We start from the raw sequence: 27,284 nt of genomic DNA, 5'->3' as shown, positions 1-27,284 counted from the left end.
AACCCACAGCAGTCCAGCTTGTTTTAGTTCTGCTGTTTACAGTCCAAATCAGCTGGCGCCCCACTTAATTTCTCTACCCCAACTTTCCCCTCACCCCCCTAGGTGTTACCACAGTGCTGTATCCCCCGCTGTACCTCAGTTCTTACCCCAGCCATCGCCCATTCAGTGGTTAGGAGGAGCAGCACAGGAACTGAATAGGAACTCTGTGTGAGCAGGAACAAGTTGGACACTGTGGGCTGATCCAGCTTCCTTTGAAAAACAGCAGACACGAGCCAGAGGAGTGAGAAGGAGAAAACACCAAGCCAAAGGTGTTGATATTGGAACATCAACCTGCCTGCCTGCACCATTCCAGCCAGTCTTATTTTGTCGTTTGCTTCCCTGTTTCCACTATCTCTGTCAGAAACTGTTTGACTGTTTGGCTCTGCTGTTCCCAACCTTTATCTCTCTGTTTTACCCAACCTTCAACATAACATCTCTTTAATCATCATCCTTTATTCTTTGTTTTCACTCGAAAACACACAAAGGCAGAAGATGTCTGAAGTTTACGTCAGTTGGAGTCGCTTAAGCTTGAGACAGCAGGCATTTTATAAAAGTCAGCTGTCTTTGCCTATTTGTGTTTGCAAGCTTACATATCATTGTTTTCAGTGGGGATATTTGAACTGATGTTAAAGACAAAAACACCATTTGGTAGTGTGTTTAGTTAGGCCTTTTGAGCTTGCTGCTATGTTTACACAATTGTATCCTTTTGTCTGCATGATCTATATGATCATACGAGTCTGTGATGTGTACATAATTGTGTGCAAGATTACACATCATGCAGTGAATTTATTGATTTATTGGTCTTTGATGAGGATTATATGGACCATTTGTGGGCATTTGTCCATGCATCTATTCGTGTTTGTGTGTTTTTGATCTCTCTGTCTATCTCACCCTTGCCTTTCTGCAATGAGGTTGTCCTGAAACAGAGAGTAGGTGGAAGTTTGAGGGGGCGGGGAACAAGTGCTAAGCAAGAGCTTTCTAAACCAACAATTACGTCCATGAAAGCAATCCATTCCCTGGTATATGTTCTCACGCACTTGAGAGCATGAGAGGCATCGCAATCATCACATGCATCATCACGGAATTTTAGTGCAACACAAGTTTGTGTTTAAGCAGCAAGCCGAAGCGTCTAATTGAATCGGCGCTCTCAGCTGGAGACTTGTCCTGTGAGCTGCTCCATGCATCTGAACTGGTGTCTGAGGTGGCGTCAGTGGTTTGGGAGGGTGTGTTTGGCAGGTGGAACTACTTTCTCATCATTTGCAGGACTGCTGCCAGACCATCTGAGAATTTGTGCTGCTTTCATCCAGAACAAGAGGGAATTCTTTACTTCTTTAATGACGCACTCCATTTATTGTCTCTGTCTCCAAATCTAATTTCCCTGACGTCTGTGAGATTTAATAAACATTGTGTAAATGGCAGCTCGGCTGCGTTACCGCAAGCAAAATGTTATTACATGTTAAGTGACACAAAGAGAGCATATTTACTTCTGAGCTGTGTAACTCCATTGTGGTGAATGTGTTGCTGTGAGGTGCTGTTATGGTTAGCCTAAATGTGACCTGTCATAGAGGAATTCCTGGGTTTGAAGGTGAGGGCAGCAGCAGCTAGGTTCTGAGGTACATCTGAGGGGTAAAGCAGCTGAAAGAAGCCTCCTGTTGTGTTATGAGGTGTTGATGGGCATGGCTAAGCTGTGCATCCCTGCCCCACCAAAAAAGAAGAAAATCCCTAGTCTCACCATGATTAGATCAATGAAACTCTGCTCGATGATGTCATGTTTGGTACTTGGGGGTTAAAGGCTCAGGGTCACATTCAGAGAGGCTGTGTTTTTTGTAGGAGGGGGAAATCCTTTGAGGGCTTGATGAATTTGACATGGACTTTTCCTCTCTTCACTCTCTTTGCCTGACCATACACACACACACACACACACACACACACAATGCTTTGATTCTGATCCTCTTTGCGTCCGCCATTGCACGCACTTTAGTGAAATTTCTCAAGGAAAGCCACATTGAATTAGCGTCCATATGTCAGTATAAGTTTTAATCTTTTACTCAGCCATAACAGAGGTAAAGGTTAATCTCTCTTGCCTTCACTAGGACTGACTAAGAAACTGCATAGAGCTTCCTATTGGCTCTGGTAAGAAACATGGCTCAATTTGATTGGCTGTGAAACAAAGCTAACCAAAGACCCCCCTATTAACCCCTCTTACGCCAATCGCGTCTGTGTCATTGGTCAGTGTGTCAGTGGACACACAATGGCTTTTAGTGGTTATGTAACAACACAAGCAGGTTTATTTAGGCACTATTTTAGGTCGACATGTTAACACGCATTCAGCTCATGTCCTCACAGTTGGTGACCACAGCTGTTGTTGAGAGATCCACGATTGATATATGTGTGTGTATATCTATATATATAGAGGGAGAGATAGAGGAATGGATATTATCCCTGCTGGTATAACTTGCATAGTATACCAGTAGTGCTTTGAGCAGCCCCTTATTTCTCATTGTGTTGTTTGTTAGAGTTCTCCTGCAGACATATTATTATTATTATAGTATATTATTTAAGTGTTGATAAATATTGTTTGCAGTTATGTCACTTCATTCTTGTTTAAATGTCTGCAAAATAGGCTGTATCAGTGTTGATTGTTGCAATGACAATGTGACTTGTGATTTACAAACTAATACTTTAGTATAGTGTCTTAATCCCAGGTGCATTAAGGAGGGCTAAATTTCACTTCTGTACCTGCGCAGGGTGACAAGTTGTAGAAAATGAATGCAAACCGTGTGAATACAAATGTGCCTGTTTTACTTCTAGTCAGACTGTTAGCTGTGGAAAAAAGTCGTTTAAAACTATTTTCATTCAAATATATATATATATACAGACATAGGTCATACTGTTGTATCTTATTAAGGCTGTTTGCATGTCGAGTCAATACAAAATAGCCCTGGAGACCTTTATTCAAACGAGAGGCTGTAAAATAAGTGAGTAAAATGTGTGAAAGAGAAACACAGCCTCGTCCCTGAACAGCAGCTGTCAACAAATACACCAGATTAAAACAATGTGGTATGCTTATTTATTGTGCAGTTACTCCTCATCATTCTCTGAATCCATTTCAAGCCCATGAAAATATTTGAAATTAAACAGAAAGGATACAGAAACATGTTCTAAATTTAGATACATGGCCTCCTCCTCTATTTACATTGGGAAAGAAGGAATATGGAGACGGACATTCAGTAACAGTGTAGGGGAAGTGAAATACTTGTTTGGGGAAAAGGGCTGTTGTTGGTGAGTCAATAGGAAGTGCTTGATTCTCAGATGGGGAGGGCTGAGTAGGTTAGTCTGGCCAGAGGAATGTCCTGTCATCCTGAGAAACCCAGCGTAATACTACTGGTAATGATGCTATCATTCACTCTGCTGGTCCAGATGAGTAATGCTGCATCAAAAAACTGAAACATCAAGTTTGTCTCTTCCCAAACCTTGAGTATTTTCACACTTATTTATTTCTATTTGGTTAGTACAGTGTATGGAAATGGATAGTTCAAAGCACCTCTGTTTTGACTGATGAATCAGTGCATCTTTGTATTGGCGTGTATCACACGTGTGAGTGAAAATGTGCCTCAGACAGCTTTTCTGTGGCTTGCGTCTTTGCACAGCCAGTTGCTTATGAAACCTTAATCTGATTAACCATAGGATATTTACAGCTCTAAATCCTAAATTATCAATGCTTATCTTATTTTCGTTGTACACACAGAGATGAGCCAAGAGTGTGAGAGAGAGATTTGTTTGAGAGGGCTGAGAGATAATTAGAATACATATATTATTTGACTTTGTTAACATACATTTGTAGGATTATTACTTATGTTTATGCATTTAGCAGACGCTTTTATCCAAGGCGACTTACAAATGAGGATATAACATTACAGCTATCGTCAAAGCTAACAATAAGCTACATAGAAGCTACTTATGGCTTCAGTTGGAGTGTCCTTTGCTTACACAGTGAGTGTCATTAGCTGGAGGTAAAGAGCTGTAGTCATCCACCCTGATGTACTGATGTGCCATTGCTCCAATAAGATGGACTTTGTGGCTCTATTGCTGTTAGCCAAGTCTGCCCACAGACAGACTCTCTCCTCCACCATCCTGATCCTCCTACACTTCATCTGCTGCATCTCTGGCCTGCATTCCACTTCTCAACTCACCAGCAAATAACATATAACAACAATGAGATTGTGCCATATCACCCTGCTTACATTTAGGACTATATGCAAACAAAAATAAGAACAATGCTTAATGTTTGCTCCCTGAAGAAGTACATTTTCAGCATACATCTCTGACGCTCCACCTTGGGTTTTTCAGAGTGGATTTCCTGGAGCTGAATGCTCAGCTGACTATTGTGTTTTCCATTTCCTTCTGTCCAAAAATCATTCTCATACTTCACTAGTCGACAAGGCAATGAGCTCAGCTGCACACAACAGTGCACCTATATGTGCCTTGCAATAAGCAGAGGAAGGCTTACTAAGAAAAAATGCAGTTACACTGATGGGGATTGTGATGTTCTGCCAGTATATATATCGGGTGTAGGTTGCTTTCTGTTGTATTTTCTCCTTTTTGTGTATTCACATTTGACTACAGTTATGATTGAAGCAGCTAGTACTGCCAAAATATCATCACAATAAATGTATAGATTGTCTAAGGAATTTAACTGTACTGACTGTGTCTGTAATACTGAACAGTGTGCATAATATAGCCAAACGGATGAAAATATAATGGTGTTTCGGAAAGTGACACAGCACAGGTACTGATGGAAGGCTAAATTCCATATCTATAAATTTGAGCAATTGATAGATAAATGCTGCTTGTGTATCTCAGTGCAGCCTACTTCCAGTTGTTTATGTCTTTCTTCAGGCATGAGATGCTGACATTGTTCTAGCTCCATAATTAAATTACTGGAGCCAGGATGTGAGACAAAAAATGGAAGTTTTGGCTGTACTGCACAGTAATACAAATAGCATATTGACCAATGCCTTTTGAATAAAGTTGAGTCATAGCTTAAAAAAGACATACGTGCTTTTCTTTTTCACTGTGGGCGGTGTAGGCATATAGTGCCACAGTAGATTTTACTTAACACACTCAAGCCTGCTTAAAACTTTTGCCAAACTCGGAGCTGCCAAATCCTTCCTGTCAGTTCGTCATGGGAAACACTGAAGTATGCCTGTGTACAAGAACTGATGACAGGCTCATTCTCAGCATTTTTCTTATTTTAGCAGACTGGATCTTCCTTAAACTGTGATAATGCCCCTAAAGGACCCGTGGAGGTTCCCACTAGACACCGCAACGGGAGACGCTGTCTTCAGTGGCATTTCGCTCTCCTCTGCGCGCAGCCACACACAGATTAAGGACGCACACACACACACACACACACACACCCGCCTCTTTAGAAACGGCTCTCGGTTGGTCCATCAGTCGGTCAGTCTTTATCCTTCCTTGTGGTGGAGATGACGGTGTGTGTGTAAGTCTGGACTGAAGCAACTCGGACGACGACGACGATGCCGCTAATGAAGACCATACTGAGGGGTTCAAACACATGACCGCCATCCTTTCCAAACAGGAGTGGGTTGTGATTTCTGCACGGGGCATTACTACTTCATACGTTCAGAGACGACATATATTGTCGCATCTCCAGTGGATACCCACGTTTTGCCAATAAATGGAGGTGCCTAAGAGGGAAAAACTCAGTTAAGGTCATTAACGTTGAGCGTGGGACGCAAACGGGACCCAGTGGTTGCGTAACGCGCCCGTGCTGCCAGTTTTGGAGAGTTGGGAAGTGAAGTGTCCGTCCTTGAAAAGGATGAATAACTCAAGGAATCTGAGGGTAAGATTTGTTGTTTGTATTTCTGTGTTAAGATTCCGCTTTGAGATGAGATTGAAAATGCCATTTGTATTACACGTCACACCTTGGCTTTATTCGTCACAGCCACGTAACGCACGAGGCTCAGCGATTCTACGATAAGCCAGAGAGCAGCAGCTTTTGAGGCATCAGACTGACTTCAGCTGATTGAATCATATCTGATCTGATAACATCGTGTATACTGTGCTGTAAAGACGCAATGTCACCAGCAAAAGCTGGGACTAAATGTCTTTACTTATTTTCAAGTCTTAGTGATTAAACCTATTGGACCAGGCTTTTGATTCAATCGCAACTCATTTGGACGACATGTGATTTCATGTACATTTAAACTTTTACTGATGGTTATCATGTATTCCCTAAGTGACAGGACATCTGAACAATAAAGCTAAATCCTTACTAAAATGATAATTGACACAATTAAACCGTTTAGAGTATGATAAGATATTACATCTAATCTACACGTTGACTAATAATCATAAAATTTCACATTTTTAAGGGAGTTTGACTACAACATATCTCAAAATGTAATAATTGTGTATGATTCATGATTCAGGTGTTGACATAATTACATTTTCTTTGCATAATAATCTGTTGAGTTGCCATAACATCTACTGCAAAATCAGTGGACTGAATGTGAGGAGCCAGTAGCACTCAACTTTTGTATAAATATCAACCAGTGTCTTTGAGGAAGAAGATGAGACATATGTGGGATTTTCCTGCAGTTATGACTTAGACCTCCTAGTCATCATTTCCCTTAGCATGTGGATAATTTTTGCCTAAATGCCTTACGCTGCCTTAGCACATGCCTTAGCACAGAAATAGCCACACTTACAGAGTGTGTAAGCACAGTTGATGTGTAGAAAATGCCTTTATATGTGTAAAGATTTTGGATATCATCACATTTTCATATCATTAAGATGATTAAATGGCTCTGAGGCAAGTATATTTGGATTCTCCTTGTGGAGGCATGCCCATCGTAAGGATATTTTTGTTTCAGGAAGCAGTTCACCATGTTTTCCACTTAAAACCGCAGAAATAGTACTGAGAAGAGCCATGAAAAGCTTTGCCTTTAAGAAGAGTCCAGTGCCTGAGCATGTGGCAGGCCATCAGTCTGGATTCTTAAAGTTTGACCATCAGACTGGTACCACTGATCAACACTTCTATCATGACAGACTTTGTTTATTCACAGAGGAAGCAAAATGCTGGCCTTAACTCTCTCCTGGTTGTCTCCACTAAACATAACGAACAGCCAATTCCTGATGTGTGAGTGTGTGCATCTATATTAGAGAGCAAGAGTTCAGATTTTAGTCTCGTCTTGTTGATTTCAAAGGTCACTTGCATCAGTCAGATATTGAAAGAGCAAGACAGATGTGATCCTCCCATATAGTACAGCCTGTTTCTGTGTCCTTGCAGTGCATGGGGACCACAAAGCAGTATGTGTGTGTGTGTTTATTTTGTCCCTACTACAGCTACAGCCACAGCCATCTATGATTATTAGAACTGAAAAGGTCACTGATGTGCCGGAGCTCCTCCTTAGTGTTTTTTTTTTATAAATATTTGAATGTCCTTATTTGCTGCACCTTTCACATCTTAGTTTTGTATGCAGCAATTAAACTGACCCTGTTTGCTGTTAAGTTAATTTCTTTTTTTTTATTGCATTTGCAATCATACAAGGAGGAACAAAAGTCAGCAGCATCCTTTGTCATTTCACTTGCCATGGAATTCTTTGGCCCTCGACTTACAATCAATAACCACTTACTGCAGTGGAGCTCTGCAGTCAATCCTGAACCTGGCGTTCTGTCCCTCTCCTGCTGAGATGCATATCTCCAGTGTCTCCTCTGTTAGCATTTGTCTGTCTTTTTCCCTTGTTTTCCCTCCCCAGTCTTCATTCACCTCTGCAGTCACATTCTTTTACTCGCTGTCGGCTATGGACCGTCTCTGTGCTGCTGTGTGCCTGCAGTAGAGGTCATTATGTTTTCTCTGCTGATACTGTCCATTGCATTTCCCCAGGAGATAGCTGCTGAAACTGAGATAGGTAGTACTTCCTCAGCCAGAGAAACGCAGGGGGAACTGCAGCCCATTACTAGAAGTACTGCATGGCAAGACAGCAGCTGTGGAGGAGGAATTTGTGTGCGTGTGTATGTGACTTTCTCCTTGAGTCAGTTGTCTAAGAAATACTATGAAAAATGAGCCACTTATACCCTTCTCTACCTCAATATTGCCTTGCCTCCCACCCAATTATAGATCTTTTAACTCAAACTTATTCAAACACACTCTTCCTCTCTCATGGTTCTAACAGTTGTTCTCCTTAGCTTTCACATTCTGGCTTTGTGACTCAAATTCACACTCAACAAAGCAGCATCAAAATTGCCTTGGCTTAACATGTCAGTGCCCTTTTAGAAATGTTCTTAGCTTTTCTTTTTTATTTCTCATTTATGAAGCAAGTATTGTGGCATGCTCTCTTGTTAGGACAATATCACCTCAAATGACAGAGGAGAACGAGATGCAAAAGTGGGGAAAAAGGATGGAGGCTTTATGAAGGATGTTTTGTCTGTTATTGTAAGAATAACAGGGAACTGCGTGCATAGTTTTGCTACGGCAGCTAGGTTTGGATTCAGCAGGAGTGATGGACAAACAGCAGATAAACAAAAAGACAGACAATTAGAGAGGGGTGCTGACCTGACGATGCAGGATAAGATTTTAAAGTGATTGATGGTAGAAAGAGCTCAGTCCCAGAGACACATCATCAGACAAGCAGCTAATGCAGAGCTGCTGGCAGAGGATCACACTTATGTTCAATCCATGGCCATCTATCAAGTCTGTCTGAGGAAGCAGATGCTGAGCTGTTTGCCATTTCTACAACACTGCCTGTCAGCCTGTCTAATACCTGCTTCTTGCTGTGTGTGTTTATGTGTATGGTATGTACTTTTTCCCCTATTCCTCTCTCCCTCTATGCTGCCAATCCATGATTAGGTTATGTTTGTTTAATGGAATTGCTCTTGTGCTGCTGATATGAGAGAAACCACAAATCGTGTACACATGTACACACTGGATGTAGTGGTTAAGAATTCATTATGATCCCATGGCCCTCTGATGAAACATGGCCATATAGAATCAGTAATAATGTTAGATAAACAGTTTAATGCTTACTCATGCAGAAACAAGGCTTAGCTTAACAAGCTTTCATTGGTGATGGAAGTAAGCGCCTACCTTAGACCTTGTCAAACATCCGCTTAAGTTATAGATTATCGCATCCCTTTTTCACTCGTTCCCATTCACTTTAAGATATAAATGCAAAATAAATTGGAAATAAACTGGAACAATTATTTGGATATCAAATTTGCTCATTTGTTTTTCCTTGTGCAAATTTGTTGTTGCAACCGGAGTCCTTTTCTTTCTTCATCACCTTCTTTATTAGAGGATCATCTCTACATTACTAGACCCATTTTTTTTTAACCAACAAGAAACATTACTTTAGGATCATAGCGTGCCACTTTTAGCAATTCCCATCGTTTCAACATATTTCAGGTTCTTTACTTGATTTTCTGGTGCAGTTCCAGAATATACTATTAATGACTCACTTCTTCATTGCATCCCTGTATGCAACTGCAATATTTGTCCCCAACCCAAGCCTTCATTAAATCACATAATTCAAAAGGCAGAGCTTAAATCTACTTTGCTTTCTTTCTCACCCCAAAAGTGTGTCTTCTTTTTACCGCAACTTCCATATTCTGCAATAAATTCAGACAGAAACAAATATTACAGCTATTCTCTTCAAACACGACACACTTTAACATTAAACTTTCTTCTATGCTGCATTAACAGATTTCACATTACATTTATTTGACAGATACCTTTATCCAAAGCAACTTAAAAGTGAGGAAAACATTGGACACATATTTTCCAAGAATACATGACATGTACGCTGTGAAAGTTGAGGACCAAACCGGCAGCCTTTTGATTTGAGAGACAACCACTCCTTCTCGTACAACAGAATTCTTGTGACAGAAAAAAAGCAACCTGATACATAGCTACTGCCATCCTCTTAAGATAACAAATATGAATCTTCTCAAATTTAAATTTTTTAATCCTGCACTTTTGGCATTTGTTGACAATGAGATATAGCATCAATTTCCATTTGCTTATCTATGTGCCCATGTCTTTCTGAGCCTCTTTGCATATTGAGTATATGCATAGAAGCTCTGGCAGTCTGAGTGACTGTTGGACCTTTGCTCTGGATTTGTACCACAGTGGAAAAACTTGACCAGTATAGGCCATTTCTGCTATTTTTAGACTGACTGGGCCCGGGGCGAGGCAAATGAATGTGCTTAAAATGTGAATGTCCAAGGACGATGATAATATTTACTCCACTGGCCCACTTTTTTTTAAATGTCTGGGTTATTTTGAGTGTCCAACTCTTGATAAGACTGTGAGCTTGTGCTGACCCAAATGCTTCGAGCCCTCAGCCGTGAGAATCCACACTCAGTTTGATATATATATGCTGTAACCTTACTAGAAAAAGTCTATGTCAGGATACAGTTAATGATCTGTATTACTTAATGTGACCCAGGACAATTGAGTGCCAGATATTCAAAAGAATCAATAGTTATCATATTGTTGTTGATGCATCTGCACAATCCTGCATCCCATCCCCATTTGTAGATATTTGAGACAGTTCTAGAGTGAACCTCTCACATGCATATATAAAGAGAGAGACAACAAAATAGATGCTTTATACATGGCTGAGTTTATAAAGGAAAGAACTGCCATCACTACCACCTCCGTATAAAATAACCATTAAATAACTATCCAGCTTTTTATTGATTTGACTTGTTTTATTGTCGGTGCAAATTATCCAAATGGAGGCTGTTTGACTGGCATATTTAACCTGTGTAGATTACTGTTTACTAATTCCCACTCTGGACAAACAGACAAGTGGGATTTCCTGTGGACTATATAAGACCTTGAAGGCAGAGACCAGCTCTGCCCATGTCTGATGACTTACACAACATTCTCATGTAAGCACATAGAGGATGTAAATTGCTTTGTTGTAGCCTAATAAGTAGTATATAAAACTATCTGTACATGCAATGTAGATAAAGGGTTGAGGAAATGATTGTGCAGAGGTGTGTGTGTAAATATGGACACCCTCCCACCACCAATCTTCTAAGGATGTGCTGGAGGGCAGAGATAAGAAGAAACACTCACTCGCTGCGATTAATTGGAGTCAATCTATTGTTCTTTTTGCTTTTCAATCACAGTTGCTCTTATCTGCCTTCTTGCCTTCCTGACTTATTTTCTCACTTTCCCTCACTGAACTGGCACACATTTGTGTAAACACATGCGAAGGGGATGGTTCCCAGGGTAAATGCAGACCATTAGTAACCAGAGCTGACTGTAAGTGCTTTAAAGTGGCCGGAGGGTGGAAGCCAAGTGGTAGACTCAGGGACAGAGTTGATATCACCTTACACGTGTCTGCCACGACATTAATATGTCCGTCATTAATCAAAACAGTGAAAAAAACACTACTTTTGCTAACCTGTGATTGCATACTCTTTAGCAGTTGGTAATAGTCCTTTATTGCTTTGGATAAAAGCTGCAGCCAAATGCATAAACATGAACATAACAGCAGTTAACACAAGTGCAAGGCACTTGAAGTCATCCTTGAGAATAAAGTAGGGTGTCTCATTTCAGATCCGCTTTTTCTTAGTTTTTAGACTTTTTAAATTCAAATTATGTAACAGTTAACTGTAACTTTTGTGCAAGATGCAGACGAGTCAAAATTTTAAAGTTCTTATTAGGGTTAGGGTTTAGCTTCTTTGTGCTTTAGCTTTAATTCTTAAGTGAACAAAACTCTGGTTGTCTCATTACAGTGGAATGTTCTGCTGGAAATATTTTGTATCCAGACAGTTTTGATGTTACTTTGATATGTGACATCGAGTTCAACCAAACATACTGCTCCACTGCAACAGTTCTTCCTCACAGCAGTACACTCTCACTGGACCGCTCTTATCAAGCTTACCCTCAGGATGAAGTTTGTTTGTATGCAGTGACCTTTCCCTCTAATGAGACTCGGGGACCCCAATTCTACCAGGAGAATGTCTCCCACATCATGATAGAGCCATCTCACTGTAGGTGCCTATGGTTCAGGTTTTTCTTTTGATTTGTGACCAGTTTGTGGCTATCATTGGCATTAAAGCTTTATTCAACCTCTGATTGAAACATGTCCATGTAGAGTCTCATCTGTTCCTTTTTTCTTGGTGATTCCGTCCTTGGGGTAAAGTCCCATAGTATATCCTGGGATTGTATAGCATTCCACTTCAAGATCATTACCTCTGTCATGTCTGTACTTTTAAGCTTTTTGCTAGTCGTTTAATCCAATTTAAGTGACGGAAGGGAGTAATCCTGGAAAACAGTAAGGTCACAGTAAGGTATGCTGATTATTATGATAGTAAGCAGGCTAAGTTTATGGGTAAGGTAAGGTCAGGGTGTTGTTTATTCCTGGTCAGTAATGACCACATAGTCCAAAACGAAATGCTAAAAGCAAATATATCATTGTGGAACACAAAAAATTAATTGACGTGTTATTCATGTGCTTTTTCATGATACCACATGGCACTGAACTGACTTGAGGGTCAGTTTAATGATATCTGGTTTTGATCTAACTCGGCTCAAAAATCCTGCAGCTTCATGAATATTATAATGAACAGCATTCACTTCAGAGCTCTCGCTGGTCAATAGTAGTTCAAGGACATGGATATACACACACACACACAAAGCATCGCCATTGCATATATTCTGTCTTTAGAGTCTGTATCTTTATCTTTCTCCTTCACTCTTTTAAGCCTTTTTGAGAAAAAGGAAACACCTCACCTCCACTACAACAATTCTCATGTGTAGATACATAGTCACATGCAGCCCAGTTTGAATAAAGCAACAGTGATAAATAATGAAGAATGTCAAAAGCAACCTCAACAGAACCCTTGACTAGACAAGGGGCTTAGAGGGACCACTCCTGCACATAAAACAAAGAAAACAACTCCTTTCACATGGATTGCAAGATCTGATTATGGCCCAATTCAACAGAATTAAAAAAAAAAGCACATGGTTGTAGCTCTGTTATGCTTTCCATGCTACTTACATACGTTTAACAATCCATCTGGAAGACTTTTATAGGAATTGTAGGCCATATAAATAATTAATTTCTAAAATTATTTGCATTTATATAGTACTAATGCAACATGCTTTGGACCTAACATCATATCTCCATGTGAGTCAGTTGTAAAGTAAAGAAGGCAGAGGTGAAAAACAACACTGAGGGGAGTTTTTGGCAGGATTAAATGCTAGTTAGGCTGGCAGGCTGAGCTAATTATCTCAGATTTCCTCATCCTTATTCAGAGGAGGAAAGCCTGGGATTATTGAGACAAACAGTCTGTGTGTGTTTGTCAGCTGAGAGTGGTCAGCAAAAGAGTTAGGGGGTTTGGTGCATTGATTTGCAAAAGTGAACTAATGAGAGCCTTTTAAATGTGCAGCTGTGTGTGTTGCCTACTAAGTGTTTGGATTGGGTGGTTGCAGTCAAATAAGTAGCCAACCTTTACCATCACTGTGGATGTAAAGGAGCTTCATGGTACGGAACCCAGCAGGGATGCTTCTGTCTTTCAGGAAGCTGTGGCTCTGTGACCTTTTGGCCCCTTAACTCTTCCTTTCAGCTTTAGTAGCTACTGCCATTTGTTCCCGCATTCTCCCTGTACAGCAACAAACAGTTATGTTACACCCTCTCATACATTTTATGACTGAAACATGTTTTAATTTCTCCTCAAACAATATCAAGTGTGTTTTTGCTTTATAGAATCTTTCTGTTTTTCAGTTGTCCATACTTAAGCCAGCAGTACCCGAATTATTCTGTTGATTCATTTGTTTACCTGCCACTCACAAGTTGTGCTGGGAAAATTGGAGACTTCCTGCAAACTCACGCCTATGAAATACAAAACTCATGTGATACTGTTGACTTAAGGCAATGATGTGAGAAAGACTACTGAAATTTATCCAGGACAAATCAGGACAAATTACAAATCACATCCTGTCTCTGTGTCCTACTCTTCTCCTTGCCTCTTCCATGTTTGCCTTAGGTCTGATATAATCTGTCATACTGAGAGCTGTCAGTCATCGGGACACTTGTGCACACACTGACACTCGGTTTCTTGGGAAAGTAAAATTAGGTTTTTCAGAATAAAGCGTTGTCCCGCACACTCGTTCCAAACCCTCAAATTGTTACTGGTAGAGGGGCTAAGTGACACAGCCGTCTTCCGTTCACAGGCTAACACCTCTCTACAAATAGTAATGTGTTAGAGAAAGAACAGGCTGCAGCAACACGTGAAAAGATCTCGCAGAGTGCAGATTACAGTGTCACATTGGTTTCTTTTTAAATCGTGTGCATCTTTTAATGTGATTAGATCCCTTTTATTTTATGTTCCACTTAGGGATGCACTTACATGGTGTTCTCATTGAGCGAGATCACAGTGGTCTTTGATCAAGGGCTTAGACCTGCTTCATGACCATTCTTTTCCTGAACTTCTCTTTCCCTTCTGTGTATTGGCTTCTGGCTCACATTGAAAGCTAATCAGTAAATGATAAAGTATCAGCTTGTATAATAGACAGTGGCTGGGTTCCAACCTGCAGTGCACAACACTTACTGTGCCAGTAAAGTGCACTGAAGCGGTTACAGTATTGCTGTGTGCATGTGTTTGTTAATTCAGAAATTCCCTCATGCAGCCCCCAGACAGCCTGGTGCACCATTTTACTCTCATTAGGTTTTCTTTGTTACTGTTTGATTGGAAAAAGAAGCTACTTGATGACAACTTTCGCACCTGCTCTGTTGCCCCTTTTATCTTAGGTTGTGGTTCAGTTTTCTTCATTTAACAGCTTTGAAACACATAGAGCTATGCCAGAACTCCACAAGAACATAATTAACACCATTACAATTCTAGCAAAAAAAGTGATCAGTGATTCAGATGGGCTGCTTTTTTCTGCCTTTTATCGTCTGTCTAAATGTTGGATGATGAACATGTATTTTTATGCTACTTCTTGGCATTCAGCCTTTGAAATCAGAGAGGATTTATGGTCCTGTTTATTATGTTTGAGCGTTTTCTAGTGTTTTGTGTTTTCTTCTCTCTTTTGCTCTCAAAGGTGATAAAAAGATAAGCAGAACCCCGTCCTGCTTCAGTTTTTTTCCAGCACACAGATATTTATGCTTGTGGTTTGGAACCTCTATGCTGCGTTTCATAAATCTATACCCAGCTGAGCTGTTAGGTGCTGAGAGACCACACACAGTTATGCAGCATCTATACTAACATATACACAGGTGTCCACAAACTTGTCGTTAATATCATCTCTTTTTACATAGCCTTAAGACTATTCTGAAGCCTGGTTTGCTTGCACCCTTCTTCCAGCTCCCAGCCAGCTACTACATGATAATACAGAGCTGGGTTGAATGTGCACTGCATATAAAAGCAATCAAGCTTTAGTGTGCCTATAAATTGCCAGAGTGATCACAGTTTGGCAGACTCTAAGCTCCCTGTGCTCTCTTGTAGCTCTAAACAAATTTGTTTTATAGCCTGAGATACACTAAACTATTTCTCTCCTCAGGCCCAGCTTCCATCTAAACAAATCCATTTGCAAGTGCAAAGTGCACACGTGAAACAAATATGCACTGATTGACTAGCACGCAATTTGATGCACACATGCATATTTTTTAACCTCTTACATGTACATAAAACTTGATTTAGGACACAGAGACATGCACATTATTCCTCTCTTTAGCACTCTCTGCATTGACTCCGCCCAGTGTGATCTGGGACCCAGCTGCAGGGAAACACACTGCCTTTGTGTGAGAACAGCTGGCTGCGAATTCATTTGGACACAGCCTCACAAGCACATGTGGACAAGGACTCACAGATATGCACATAACAGTAGTTTTCCTTGCAAACAGGCTGAAACCGTCTCTTTTGTCAGCGGATAATTGGATGCATAGGCTTACGGGAGGAGGGAGAGTTCAGGCTGTAAGAGCAAGCGGATTTACTGCTGAAACTCTGTAACAAATCACCTCAATGATGACATCAGCATGCTGACACCTAGACCAGAGTACAGCATGGCATTTTGCCTTAAAGGGCCCTGTGTGTGTGTGTGTGTGTGTGATTTAAGTGTGTCCTGGCATTGATCAGGCCTGGGCTGCTTTGTAGCCAGCTTCTAAAGCCAGCGTCTTAATACATGGTTCCAAACACTCCACTTATTTCCGTTTCTCTCCTCATCCTTTCTAACTTCAATTACCAGTACCAAACCAGTCCCCTTTATTGTTGCTGTGCCCTGACTTCCCAGCAGCAGCTGGAGTCTGAGACACTGTAGGGACATTGTTTGGTGAATTGGAACCATTGTTTTTGAGTGGTTTGACTTTGGAGATTGTTGTATGTTTTCTGTCTACTCCGAATCTGACTCCACAGTAGTATTAATTATTGTACATGTGGATGTGTTGCATTTTTCAGGTTTATTTGTATTTGCAGGAGAATGTGTGTCGCTGAGTGTATACCGTTTTGTGACATGTATACTAATCTTACTCTCTTCCTCAGTGCCCCATCAATCCACTTACTGCTTACTTTGATCCCATCTATCATTCCCCTTTCTCCAATATTCTTTGCCCTGTCTTTACTCTCGTGTTGTACATCTGTTATCATTTTTCATTGTATCTTGTACTCTAAGCCGCCCTCAGCCATTCATTTTTTTTCCCCTCTCCTCATTAATTACTCCTTGTTGTACTCTCAACTGTTCCCTCCATCCTTAAGTGCAGCCATTCTCTGAGTGTGGGAGAGGAAGAGGGTAAGCAAGAGTGAAAGTAGCGGAAGAGGGTGGAGGGAGGCGAGGCACATAGTTGTGGCTGGCTAATTGAAAGCCAGCAGTTTGGTCAGTAAAGTCCCAATGTAAGGGAGTGGTTAGGAATTTGCTAGTCTTGGGTTTAAGTATGTGGATGTGCAATAGAAATGGATTATGTTTATGTCAGTCCACATATATCAGGCTATGATGATTGACACATTGAGCACATTATTGTGACTGTATTAGCTTGTCCATTGGTCTCTTTGTGTGTGTGTGTGTGTGTGTGTGTGATAGAGTTTTTTTTTTGTTTTTAGCCCTTTAGTTGTTATTGTCCACTTGTCATTCTTATCTCCTTATCTGCCTCTTTCACTTCGTCTGTTCAACAGGTCTTTTGTGTTTGGCCTGTCAGCTGTGGTGTCTTGTCTGTTCACAAAGAGTTTAGCAAAGAAAAGGTGGTATGAGTCTGTAGTGGCTGGAGAAACGAGCCATTAACTGGTAAATACAAGTTCCAGCAATCCTATTTGTTACCTCTTAACCCCTTGATCTCTCTTGTTTATGTGCACATTCAAGATGTGTAGAGAATCATTGTGCATGTGATGCCTTGAGCTAAATTCTACAATCTGCATGCTCACATGCATGTATAATATGGAACATGTTTGCTGTCTTAGTTTTGTATTTCAACATGCAAAAAGTTAGAACGAAACATATTTTAGATTTTAGAGTCGATCAGAAAAATCAGAGGGAACCCTCATCTGTCGACCCTGAATATATGTACTAATTTTCATGGCAATTCATGTCATAGCAGTGAATATATTTCAGTCAGATGCATAGTGCTGAGCTGCCTGACATATGGACATTTTAGCCCAAAAAGAAATACCTCTAGCATGGCCAAAGATGGATACTAGTTTTAAAATTAACTAATTAATTTAATTAATTAATTAATTAATAAAAAAACTAAATCTGCTCATTTTGTTACTTACTAATGATTCGTCCCTCTCTTCATAATCTTTATTTGACATACTTTTTTTTACTAATTATTTGTGTATCAGACCTCATCTTATGGGCTAACCCCAGTGCTGTAACTGCAGGCATTTGGCCTGTGTGGTGAAAGGGTCAGAGGTCAAGGGTCAGTGATCTGAACAGGAAAGCCCACTCATACAGAACAACACATCGTAAACAAACCATTACACACCATCTGCAGCGGCGTCAAATCCCAAATGCATGTTTGTGTAGGTGTATGTGTGTGTGCTAGTATCCCTGTGATCTCACCCACAGACACACAAATGTAGATCAACACAGCCAAATGGGATAGAGAGGAGACAGAGAGGTGACCATCTGGTATCTACTGAGGCCTCAAATTACCTGCAAAAAGGTTACATTAGCATTGTTCATATACAGCTTATGTATGCTTTTAAATATTGTTGCAGCAGAAATAGATTTAACTCAAGAAATATTTGGACACAAAAATGTGTTTTGGTTACAGTGGAGTAATGAATATGAATAAGTGTGGACTCAAGCTTTGATTTAAGGGGAGTTTATGCACAAATTGGAGGGAAGGTTTAGAAATTACTGCTACGTAAATTCCACGTAGATTCTTCACTCTGAAATCTAACAGAGCAGCTTGGCATGGCTTTAGATTATTAGACTGGGTGTTTAAGAGTTAGAGTTAAGCACAAGTGTCCCTCAAACTAAATTGCCTTCTTGTAATTATGAAGTTTTCTGTCCTTACCCATTAACGCAACTTTCAAGTTGTAAGGAGGCACTCTTGTCTTCATTTATCTTCATTTATCTTTCCGTCTCTGAAAAAAATGACTCTCCCAATTATTTCCACGCCTGTTCATTTGCAGATCTTTTAGCCTCATTACCTTGACAACAGATTGGCTTTTTCTCATATTTTCTCTTTTTGACTCTTTTTGAGCTCAGTCTTAAGCATTCTTGCTGAGTGATTATTATCCTCATCTTTTCTTGTTTTTTGGGGGGTTTTTTTTTGCTTTTTTCTCCCCACTGCAGTATCATTTCTTTTTTTCCCCTCTCCTCACTTTTCACTCCCTTAGACTTTGTTTATGCAATCCCCCCCTCACACACTGCGTAGCATTGAAATTTACGTTACAATAGCTGACTGTTTGGGCTCTTTGGTGTCGTTTTGGCCAATGATGGATGTCACAATTTTTGTAACCTGGCACACGCTGCGCAAGGAGGGCATTTGAAAAACAGGAAGAGCTGTAGGGATGAGTGTGAGCAGTACCTCTCCACAAGTCCCTCGTTTTTTTTTTTTTGTTGTTTTTTTTGACAACACTTCATCTTGTCTGTGTCCCTGCTTGATACCTAACTTGCAACCCATCCTGCCCTCAATCTTTCTGCTGCCCACGCTGCCCCCATGTCAGGCCACCAGCCTTTCTGGTCTAGCACCTGCCACTACGAGCTCATACTGTGAGTGTTTTTGTAGTGGTGTTTATCTGTGCAGGTGAGTATTTATAAAAGATTATAAAAGAACATTTGTTCGTCATCCACTCATTGTTTCCAATGGTATAAATTTGTGTTGTTAGATGTGTTTGTATCTTGCTTCCGTGAGGATGTCAGTTTGTTGTACAGTTTTAGCTTGACATACAGCCAGACATGTGGATTATACTAAGATCTAGGCTGCGCAATCTCTATTCTGAGATGCCCAGAAGGAGAAGCCTGTTAATTTAGCTGCTATAAATACAGGACCACCTCCTAGCAGGTCACTCTAACTCCTACTGTGCTTAACTGGACTATGATGACAGCGTTATTACTCTGTGTGTGCATGTATATGTGTATGCATTCCATCAAAGCTGGCTTGGGTTCAGTGATGCATGGTGCATTTTTTGAGTTGCTGCCATTATCAAAGAAATTTGGACAAAGCTTTCTAATTTTTTGCTATTTTTTTTCCCTTTTTATTTACAACTATTTATAACAAAAATATATAGTTATCAAGAATCAAGACAATGATCCATTACATATCCATCAGATCATATCAAAGCTATAAATGGAGGCATGCTTGTGTATTTTTCTCTCCTTTTCAACTATTATTAGTTAAAATGATTTATTTATTTCCCAAAAAAGATGTGTTTATGATGGAGGAAAAGGTAATGAACTTTTATAGATAAACGTTTGAGCTCTGAAATTGAATATTTCACTTATATCACACAGTAGTTAACTGGAATGTTTTAGTGTTGTTATGATTTGGTCATGTTTCTCTCTCAATCAAGCGTTGTCTAATTGCTTTTTAGTCAGGGAAAGTGTTTCTTTAATGGAGGTTTTATGTGTGTTACTACATTTCATTAAACAGCCATACTGTAGCTCTTGTTCTTAACTCTAGACTGATTATTACCTTCATTATATGTAGTTTAAATTCACTAAGGCATGCTGTGTATGTCATTTTTCAGTTCTTTTTTATAAAGAAACCTTTAAGGATTTCAGAAGATTCAATGTCTCTTTTTATTTTCCCTTAAATGTCATATCCTTCTGCTGTAGCTATGATTTAACTCGTGTTAGGCTATAACTTACAGAGTTTAAATGTTCTGGTGGTTTGGTTTATAGACTTTCAGTTATATCCATGTGAGATTTACAGCTTACACCCCTTGAAGCAAGTTACCTTTTCCAAAGTAGTGGTTCATTTAGAATTACACAAAACCTCATTTTGTAGTCCAGTGGATCCAAGTGTCCACAAAGCTGTCTTCTATGTTAAAAAAAATCTCCTTTATTCTTTTCTTACTGATTCTCTGCTCAAAGCGAGATGAGTAGGAAAGAGAAAGAAAGTGTGGAGGAGAAGAAAGAAAAGCCAACTGAGGGCAGTGAAGTGAAACGGATGGAGTGTGAGTGATGGTAAAAGAAAATGAGCACTGCATGTTTAAAAGCTTAAACGAAATGAATAAAAAATTCATAAGAATCAGACAGAGAGAGAGAGTTGATAAAGGAGGAATATTGGAATAGCGCTCTTATTAATGCATCGCTGTGGAGTAGGAACACACATACACATGTTCAGTCAGTGTAAAATTATTTTTCTGATTCGTATTTCCCAGATGGAAGCAAATGCATAATTCAAATATCTTTAGTTTTGATGAAGGACATTAGCACTAACACTCAAGGTCAGAACAAATTAGCTTTATCTTGGTGTTTGTTTGATTCATAGTTCCTCCTGGATTTTCTGTTGCTCTTCTTGCTGATTGGATTTGTCTCACTATCTCCAGTTCAAGCGTATCGAGAGTGTTTTTGTCCTGCTGACTGAGTGAAAGAGGGCTTAGAGACTTGTTAAAAACCCTGGACATCATCATCAGAGCCGGGAAGTTTTAAGGATTTCAGAAGATGTATTATATGCATGAGCTGAATGTGTTAACTGTGTACTCCTGAATAAGTTTGAAGAGTCTTTTTGATCACTAGAGGAGGGCTGTTTTGCTCCAGATAAGCCAGGTCAAATGTGAAAATCTTCTTTTTTCTCCTTTGAGAAATCTGTTTTGAGAAAATGGACATCGGTTAGAATGGGTGCGTGTGTGTGTATTTGAGTGTCTTGTTTGGCAGACTTTCAGTGTTTGACAGTGTAATTATGTATTCTCAAACCTGATATGTGTTGCTGCTTCTGTTTGAGTGTGTGTTTGTTGCATCAGTAACTTTGAACTAAATTATTCAACATTCACATGTCTGCTGGGCAGTTCTGTAAAGGGCAAAAGGCAATGCATAAACACCTATGAACACAGAATCCAAAATGCTTTGAGACACGTTGCCAATGTATTCCCAAGTGACCTGCAATGCTTTGAAAAACAAGGTGGGGCAAAATGTGTCCCTATCCATCATTTGAGCCTCATTTTCTTAACCATGTCTGTTTTCTTTCTTTCATCCTCCACCACCCCTTGTTCTTGCAGGACAGTGACATTCAGAAGAAGATCGACCACGAGATCCGGATGCGTGATGGAGCCTGCAAATTGCTGGCTGCTTGCTCTCAAAGAGACCAGGCTTTGGAGGCAGCAAAGAGCCTGCAGACGTGCAGTACTCGTATCATGGCTTACATGTCAGAGCTGCAGAGGATGAAGGAAGCTCAGGTCATGCAGAACATCCCTCGCAGATCATCAGATGCAGGGCCGATGGATGACAGACTCCCATGCAAAGGAAAAGTGGCAATCTCAGGCATGTAATGAATAAAAAAAGTGTATTTCTGAAATGAGGGTGGTGGGAGATATGGGATTAAAAAATTTATGATAACTACATTTCTTCATGACTATGAATGTGGAGCTAATGGCAACTTGCTTTCACTGTAAAGAGATAATTCACTTCAAGAAGCAAAACAACATTAGCATGCATTTGTTGTTATTTGATTTGGTTTTGGAACGCATTAAAGGTGAAAAAAGGAATATTAATGAGATGTGAGACTGGTGGGAGCATCTGTGTCCTTGTGGGTGGAGGTTTACGGGGGGCACTGCTGCATATCTGCTACCCAGCTGGAGAGCACACAACACACAGTCAGTAATTAGCTGTGGATAGTTCTGCCAGGGACTGAGAGCAGGACGAGCAAGGAGACAAACACACACACACCAGTTGGACAGTGGAGGTGATTAACATTTTTGTGGTCTAATCCCCTGTCTGTTGTCATTCCAGATCTCCGGATCCCTCTCATGTGGAAAGATACAGAGTACTTCAAGAACAAAGGAGGTGAGGAGAAATTCATGGATGGCTTATGAATGATTTATATCTGTAGGTTTTATTAGTGATGATTTTCTGAGGGAAGTGGTCTGTGGCTTCACACATGGTCATAAAATGGCTTATTTAGACATACTGACTGTGTTTTTGGAAGCTTTTTCAAAATGAATCGGTTTGCCGTGAATTACCCTGTGATTTTGGAACAAAAAATAATATTTCTCATTCACTCGGGAGTGTGAAAAACTCTATTTTTAAATAGAGTTGACTTAAGATACTCCCACTGAACTATGCAGATGGATAATGTAAAATGATGTAAAACTGTTCCTGGAGCAGCTTTACAAGAGTAATGCATAATTTACTTGAATTGTTCTGTAGACATGTGAAACTTGTGGCAGCACAACCTGATCCAACATTTCAGCCTTGCTGGCTTTGCCTCCTGGCTCTGAGAACCACCAACGTCATTGTTAGTTGAGCAGGGAATACTGTAACTGAACACAAATTAAATCTGTTGTGCATTGAAGGAGCTAACCTTTTTTCCACTGGAACATTTCTGTTGGTAAGGTCCCATACAAATAACTTGATGGTATTTCAGAGTTAGGTGGTGAACTGAAAATGGAAAACCTTTATAAATTTTGTATTACAGACTTTTCCCACCACCTCGATAAAGGTAATTTGGGTTAACCCCTACGCAGCCATAATAATAGTCTCAGTGCTCAGTCACTCCCCTGGCAGCTAGAATGGAATTATTCTGGATGTGCTGTGCATACAAATGAACTCTAGAGACAGGTATTATACTCTTAGCAAAGCTTAATGAGGCCGTTCGTCAAGGTCCTTAAATACACCAAGGCATCAAGCGAACCCAGGAAGCAAGGAGGGGTAAAGTATGTTTTTCTCTCACTTGTCCAGCAAGGATTTAGTCAAGAATTAAGCTCATAATTGGAATAAGAGATTAGCATTGGAGGCTAGTTTTACATGCACGGTAATCAACCTCACGCCCACATTGCCCCTGTCCTGTTCAGACTCTGGTTTAGCTGAGATCATGCGTCGTAAAGCAGCAGTATTTGTTGCAAAATGCTGCGAAAATGGTAGGACGTAATAGGGTGATATGGGTGTATAAATGTTCACGGAATACGACTAAAACTGGCATTCTCTACATAGTTTAATTTGATTACTGCTTCCTATGGTTTTATACAGGTTAAGGTAATCAGGTGCTGTTTACTATTGGAATGCTGCTGTGCAGCAGCAAACACAAGTACTGTAGAAATAAATCATGTCAGTGAGCAAGTTCATATGACACACAAAAAGAACTGCTGTGCTAGGTAGACAGACCAAAACCTGACTTTGAAAATGCATGTAAATATATTAGTCTGACCAAAGCTCTCAAACCCTGACTAAACCATCCAGATAATGCATTTGGAGATCATTGATTGTATTTAATTTTTTTATTTAATTAAAATTGGTTATAAGTGAGTGTAAAAGATACAAAAGTGCAACAAAAGAAAGTTAGTTGAGCATTAGCATTAATTTTTTATTAAAACATCAGTGTACAATGTGGATATGATAGTGGTGTTTGTTGGAACAATTAGTTTGACTTTCCTGTAAGTATAATGAAACATGCCTCCAAGTGCTATTACACATTCTTGATTTAAAAAAAAAAAGTGCAATATATTTCTACATTAATTTGAGTACATATTACAATACAACATTTATGTGGTTGCGCTTTAGTTTTACCAGCAAAATGTCTCTTAGTGGTCCTTTGTCATTCTCTGCGCGGCTGACTGAAACAAACAATGACAGAATATCTGTGGGCCAGATGCAGGATCCGATCTTCTTTCAAGCTTCATCTTCTCTGTACAAATACCTTATCTACAGTAGTCTCTGGATTGACAGCATTGCTATAACTGTTCCAGGTTTCAAATTTTGGTGCTGAAAATTTGTTTTCAAGTTAAGCCACTATTTGAAAGCATTTGAGGTGTCTCATAAATGTGATTTCTTTGAGATTTTATTTCAACCTTTTGCTCTGACCCTCCACTTTGTCCTTTTTAGAGCTTCATCGGTGTGCGGTGTTCTGCCTGCTGCAGCTGGGAGGAGAGATCTTTGACACGGACATGGTGATAGTGGACCGGACACTCACCGATATTTGCTTCGATAACACAATCATATTGTAAGCTATCTGACCAAACAACTCTGTCATGACCTGAGCAGTGGTGATTCAGATATTTAGAGATTTTAGTGATATATACTCTTATAGGTAACATTGTATTCTGAGTTCAACTTTGGCAACAGAAGAAAATGTAGTTAAATGATCAAACATAAAAACACTCATTATGCTAAATGGCTCCATCCAGAGTTCAAAATCATGGTAACAGGAGGGTCTCAAAATTTGATTAAAGAAATGGATTTTAGGGTTTATCTTATTTGTTTCAAGAACATATTAAACTTTATTACGAATTTAGCAAGTTTGGAGATTGTATGTAATATGTAACAGTTTTTCAAAAAGTTCAAGATTTCTGCCCAAAATGTTTTAGTAAGTAGCAGCACATGAGCAGTAGCAGCATAGTGCCATGCTCAGTTACTTTCTACTGGTGCTTTTGAATTACATTTCCTGTAATGGTTGTCATGTTTGTACTTGTGCAGTAGTGAAGCCAGCCCGGGTTTTCAGCTGCGTGTTGAGCTGTACAGCTGCTGCTCAGAGGATGACTACTCTGCAGGAAACACACCAAGGAAACTAGCTAGCAAACTAAGCTCTTCACTTGGGCGATCAGCAGGGAAGAAGCTCCGAGCAGCCATGGAGCCCGGACCATGTAGTCCTGTCAGCAATGGAGGCGCAGCCCCTCTCCTGCTGCCGGTTCCCTCTGTACCGTAAGTTTGCTTTGAAATAATGGCTCGTTCACACGCAGGTGGGCATACGTATGAAAAGCTTTTGTCATTGTTAATGAGGAAATGGTATAGTATGTATTGAAAAATGAATTTTCTTGCCTTCTTTTTATGTGTGTTACCAGGGGCCCAAAGTACCACCTCTTAGCTCATACCACCCTGTTGCTGTCACACGTCCAAGACAGCTTTCGCACGCATGACCTCACCATTTCAGGCAACGGTGAGTGGCAGCCTACATCAATCTGTGGCCCCACCAGCTTTGTGCTTTCTCTGCCAGATTAGCCATCTGTCTCTATTTTTTTCTCTTTTTTTTTGTCCGTCTTTGTCTCACTCATCACTGTCTCCTGTCTTCTCTTGGCGTTCTGACACTTTCCTCCAAACCAGCACATGGTGCACGTCCTTCTTTTTATGTTCTCCCATGTTCTCTGACAGACAGCCATTTTCAAGGTCACAATCATAAAGGCTGTGCTAGTTGGGTGACTGCTGTGTAAAGCTGTAATAATGCGGGGTAACAAGGGGCCAGACTCAGAGACAGACAGGCCCCTTTTGTTTAATTCATTGGCCCCACAGCCTGCTGTAAAGTTTCATAGCTGCACTTCATGACACTCCCTGCAGCTGCCACTCTTTTATGCCCAAGTGCTCTGTTTTATGTGTTAATGAAGGGTGGTGCGACATGGAGATGAAGAGTGTGCGTGAATTTTAAATGCCATGTTGGAATATTTTGATGTATTCTTACTGTTTATTTTTCCTTTCCATCCACTATCTCTCTGTAGAAGAGTGTTCGTACTGGCTGCCACTCTATGGCAGCATGTGCTGCCGCCTCGCAGCTCAGCCCCACTGTATGACCCAACAGATGATGAATGGATGTTTGAAAGTAAAGGTAAGTTGGCAGATGTTTGCACCTCTGAAGTGAGGTATTCCTCTCAGGGATTTTGCTAGCTTTTGGTTTTGCTTCTGACTTACTTTTGCCCTCTCCTCCCCCACCACTTCTCTACTCCTCTCCTTCTCATGTTGCCATCTCGCTTTGTGTTTCTTTTATGCTACTGTTTACCCCGCAGCAGTGTGGAGGTGACCGTCAGAGCTGGACGAAAGTGTACGCTGTTCTAAAAGGAGCAAGCCTTTCCTGTTACCATCGGCAAGAGGATGTGGAGGCTAACGTTGAGCCAGCTTTCACCATCGGCATCAACAAGGCAAGAAAAAGAATAGATTTTAAGGAACAGAGAAAGCATCCTGAATCGAGTAAAACTGATGTTGAGCCGACCTTACTGAACCCATAGCTGTGTGTTTTTGGCAACACCTAAGGCAATAGCAGAATAGATGGTAAGGCTTTTGGATTGCTGCCAGTTTGAATCTCAAGCCAACTAGTATCTGATTTTAAAAAGTAGATATGAAACTGGCTTTCTCCCAGTAACTGTTCACTTTCTTCCCTTGTGCTAAAAGCCTTCATCTGCCCCCTTCGAGCTACTAAGAGGTCAAAAGACTTTGTCGGTTTCTGAAACCGGAAAACGGTGATGTGTATATAAAAGATTGAAAAGATTCAGTTGGCAGTCAGGTATCCGATCATCCTATTTCTTGTGCTATTGTCTAAGAATTAAGACCTTTGGGGCTTCTTATTCATTCCACAGTGATTCATTCCGTTATTTTTTGCTTCTGACCCTCAGCACACAGCTAACCAAAAACTAAGTCTGTCAGATCAAGTCAGTGCAATCTTCTCAATCTGACAGATTCTTGTGTAGCCAATGCATAAATGGGACAACACCGCCACCTAGTGGTCACAAACAGACCAAATGCCCACTTGGAGTTGAGCAAGGAGGTGGGAATTGGGAGTTTGCTCTTTTTGTTGGGTAATTGCTGAAGGGAAATGGTTTGGAAGAGGGCTAATTGGTAGCTTTATTAATGAGGGCTTGTTTTCAGGGGGGACTTAACAATTGCAATTGCCATAATGAACAGT

At 40.3% G+C, this 27,284-nt stretch overlaps 1 protein-coding gene across 6 annotated transcripts in view; it reads left to right on the top strand.

Moving 5' to 3' along the window:
* The window catches only part of rtkna (rhotekin a), a 53,604-nt gene that overhangs the window by 21,738 nt on the left and 4,582 nt on the right, over positions 1–27,284 (top strand). For 3 of the 6 annotated variants that reach the window (XM_072388150.1, XM_072388152.1, XM_072388154.1), the window contains exons 2-8: positions 21,685–21,946; positions 22,415–22,468; positions 24,503–24,620; positions 25,094–25,318; positions 25,459–25,553; positions 26,107–26,213; positions 26,392–26,523. In XM_072388150.1, coding sequence (XP_072244251.1) covers positions 21,685–21,946; positions 22,415–22,468; positions 24,503–24,620; positions 25,094–25,318; positions 25,459–25,553; positions 26,107–26,213; positions 26,392–26,523 — 993 coding nt within the window. Of the gene's footprint in view, positions 1–5,205; positions 5,906–21,684; positions 21,947–22,414; positions 22,469–24,502; positions 24,621–25,093; positions 25,319–25,458; positions 25,554–26,106; positions 26,214–26,391; positions 26,524–27,284 lie in introns of those variants that run through there. The other 3 variants (XM_072388151.1, XM_072388155.1, XM_072388153.1) reach the window with 2 other exon arrangements.

The sequence above is a fragment of the Leuresthes tenuis genome, unplaced genomic scaffold (assembly GCF_036924035.1).
Source record: "Leuresthes tenuis unplaced genomic scaffold, fLeuTen1.0.hap1 SCAF_6, whole genome shotgun sequence".
Lineage (NCBI taxonomy): Eukaryota > Metazoa > Chordata > Actinopteri > Atheriniformes > Atherinopsidae > Leuresthes > Leuresthes tenuis.
The sequence above is the reverse complement of the archived record's forward strand: the minus strand, read 5'-3'. Positions and strand labels throughout refer to the sequence as shown.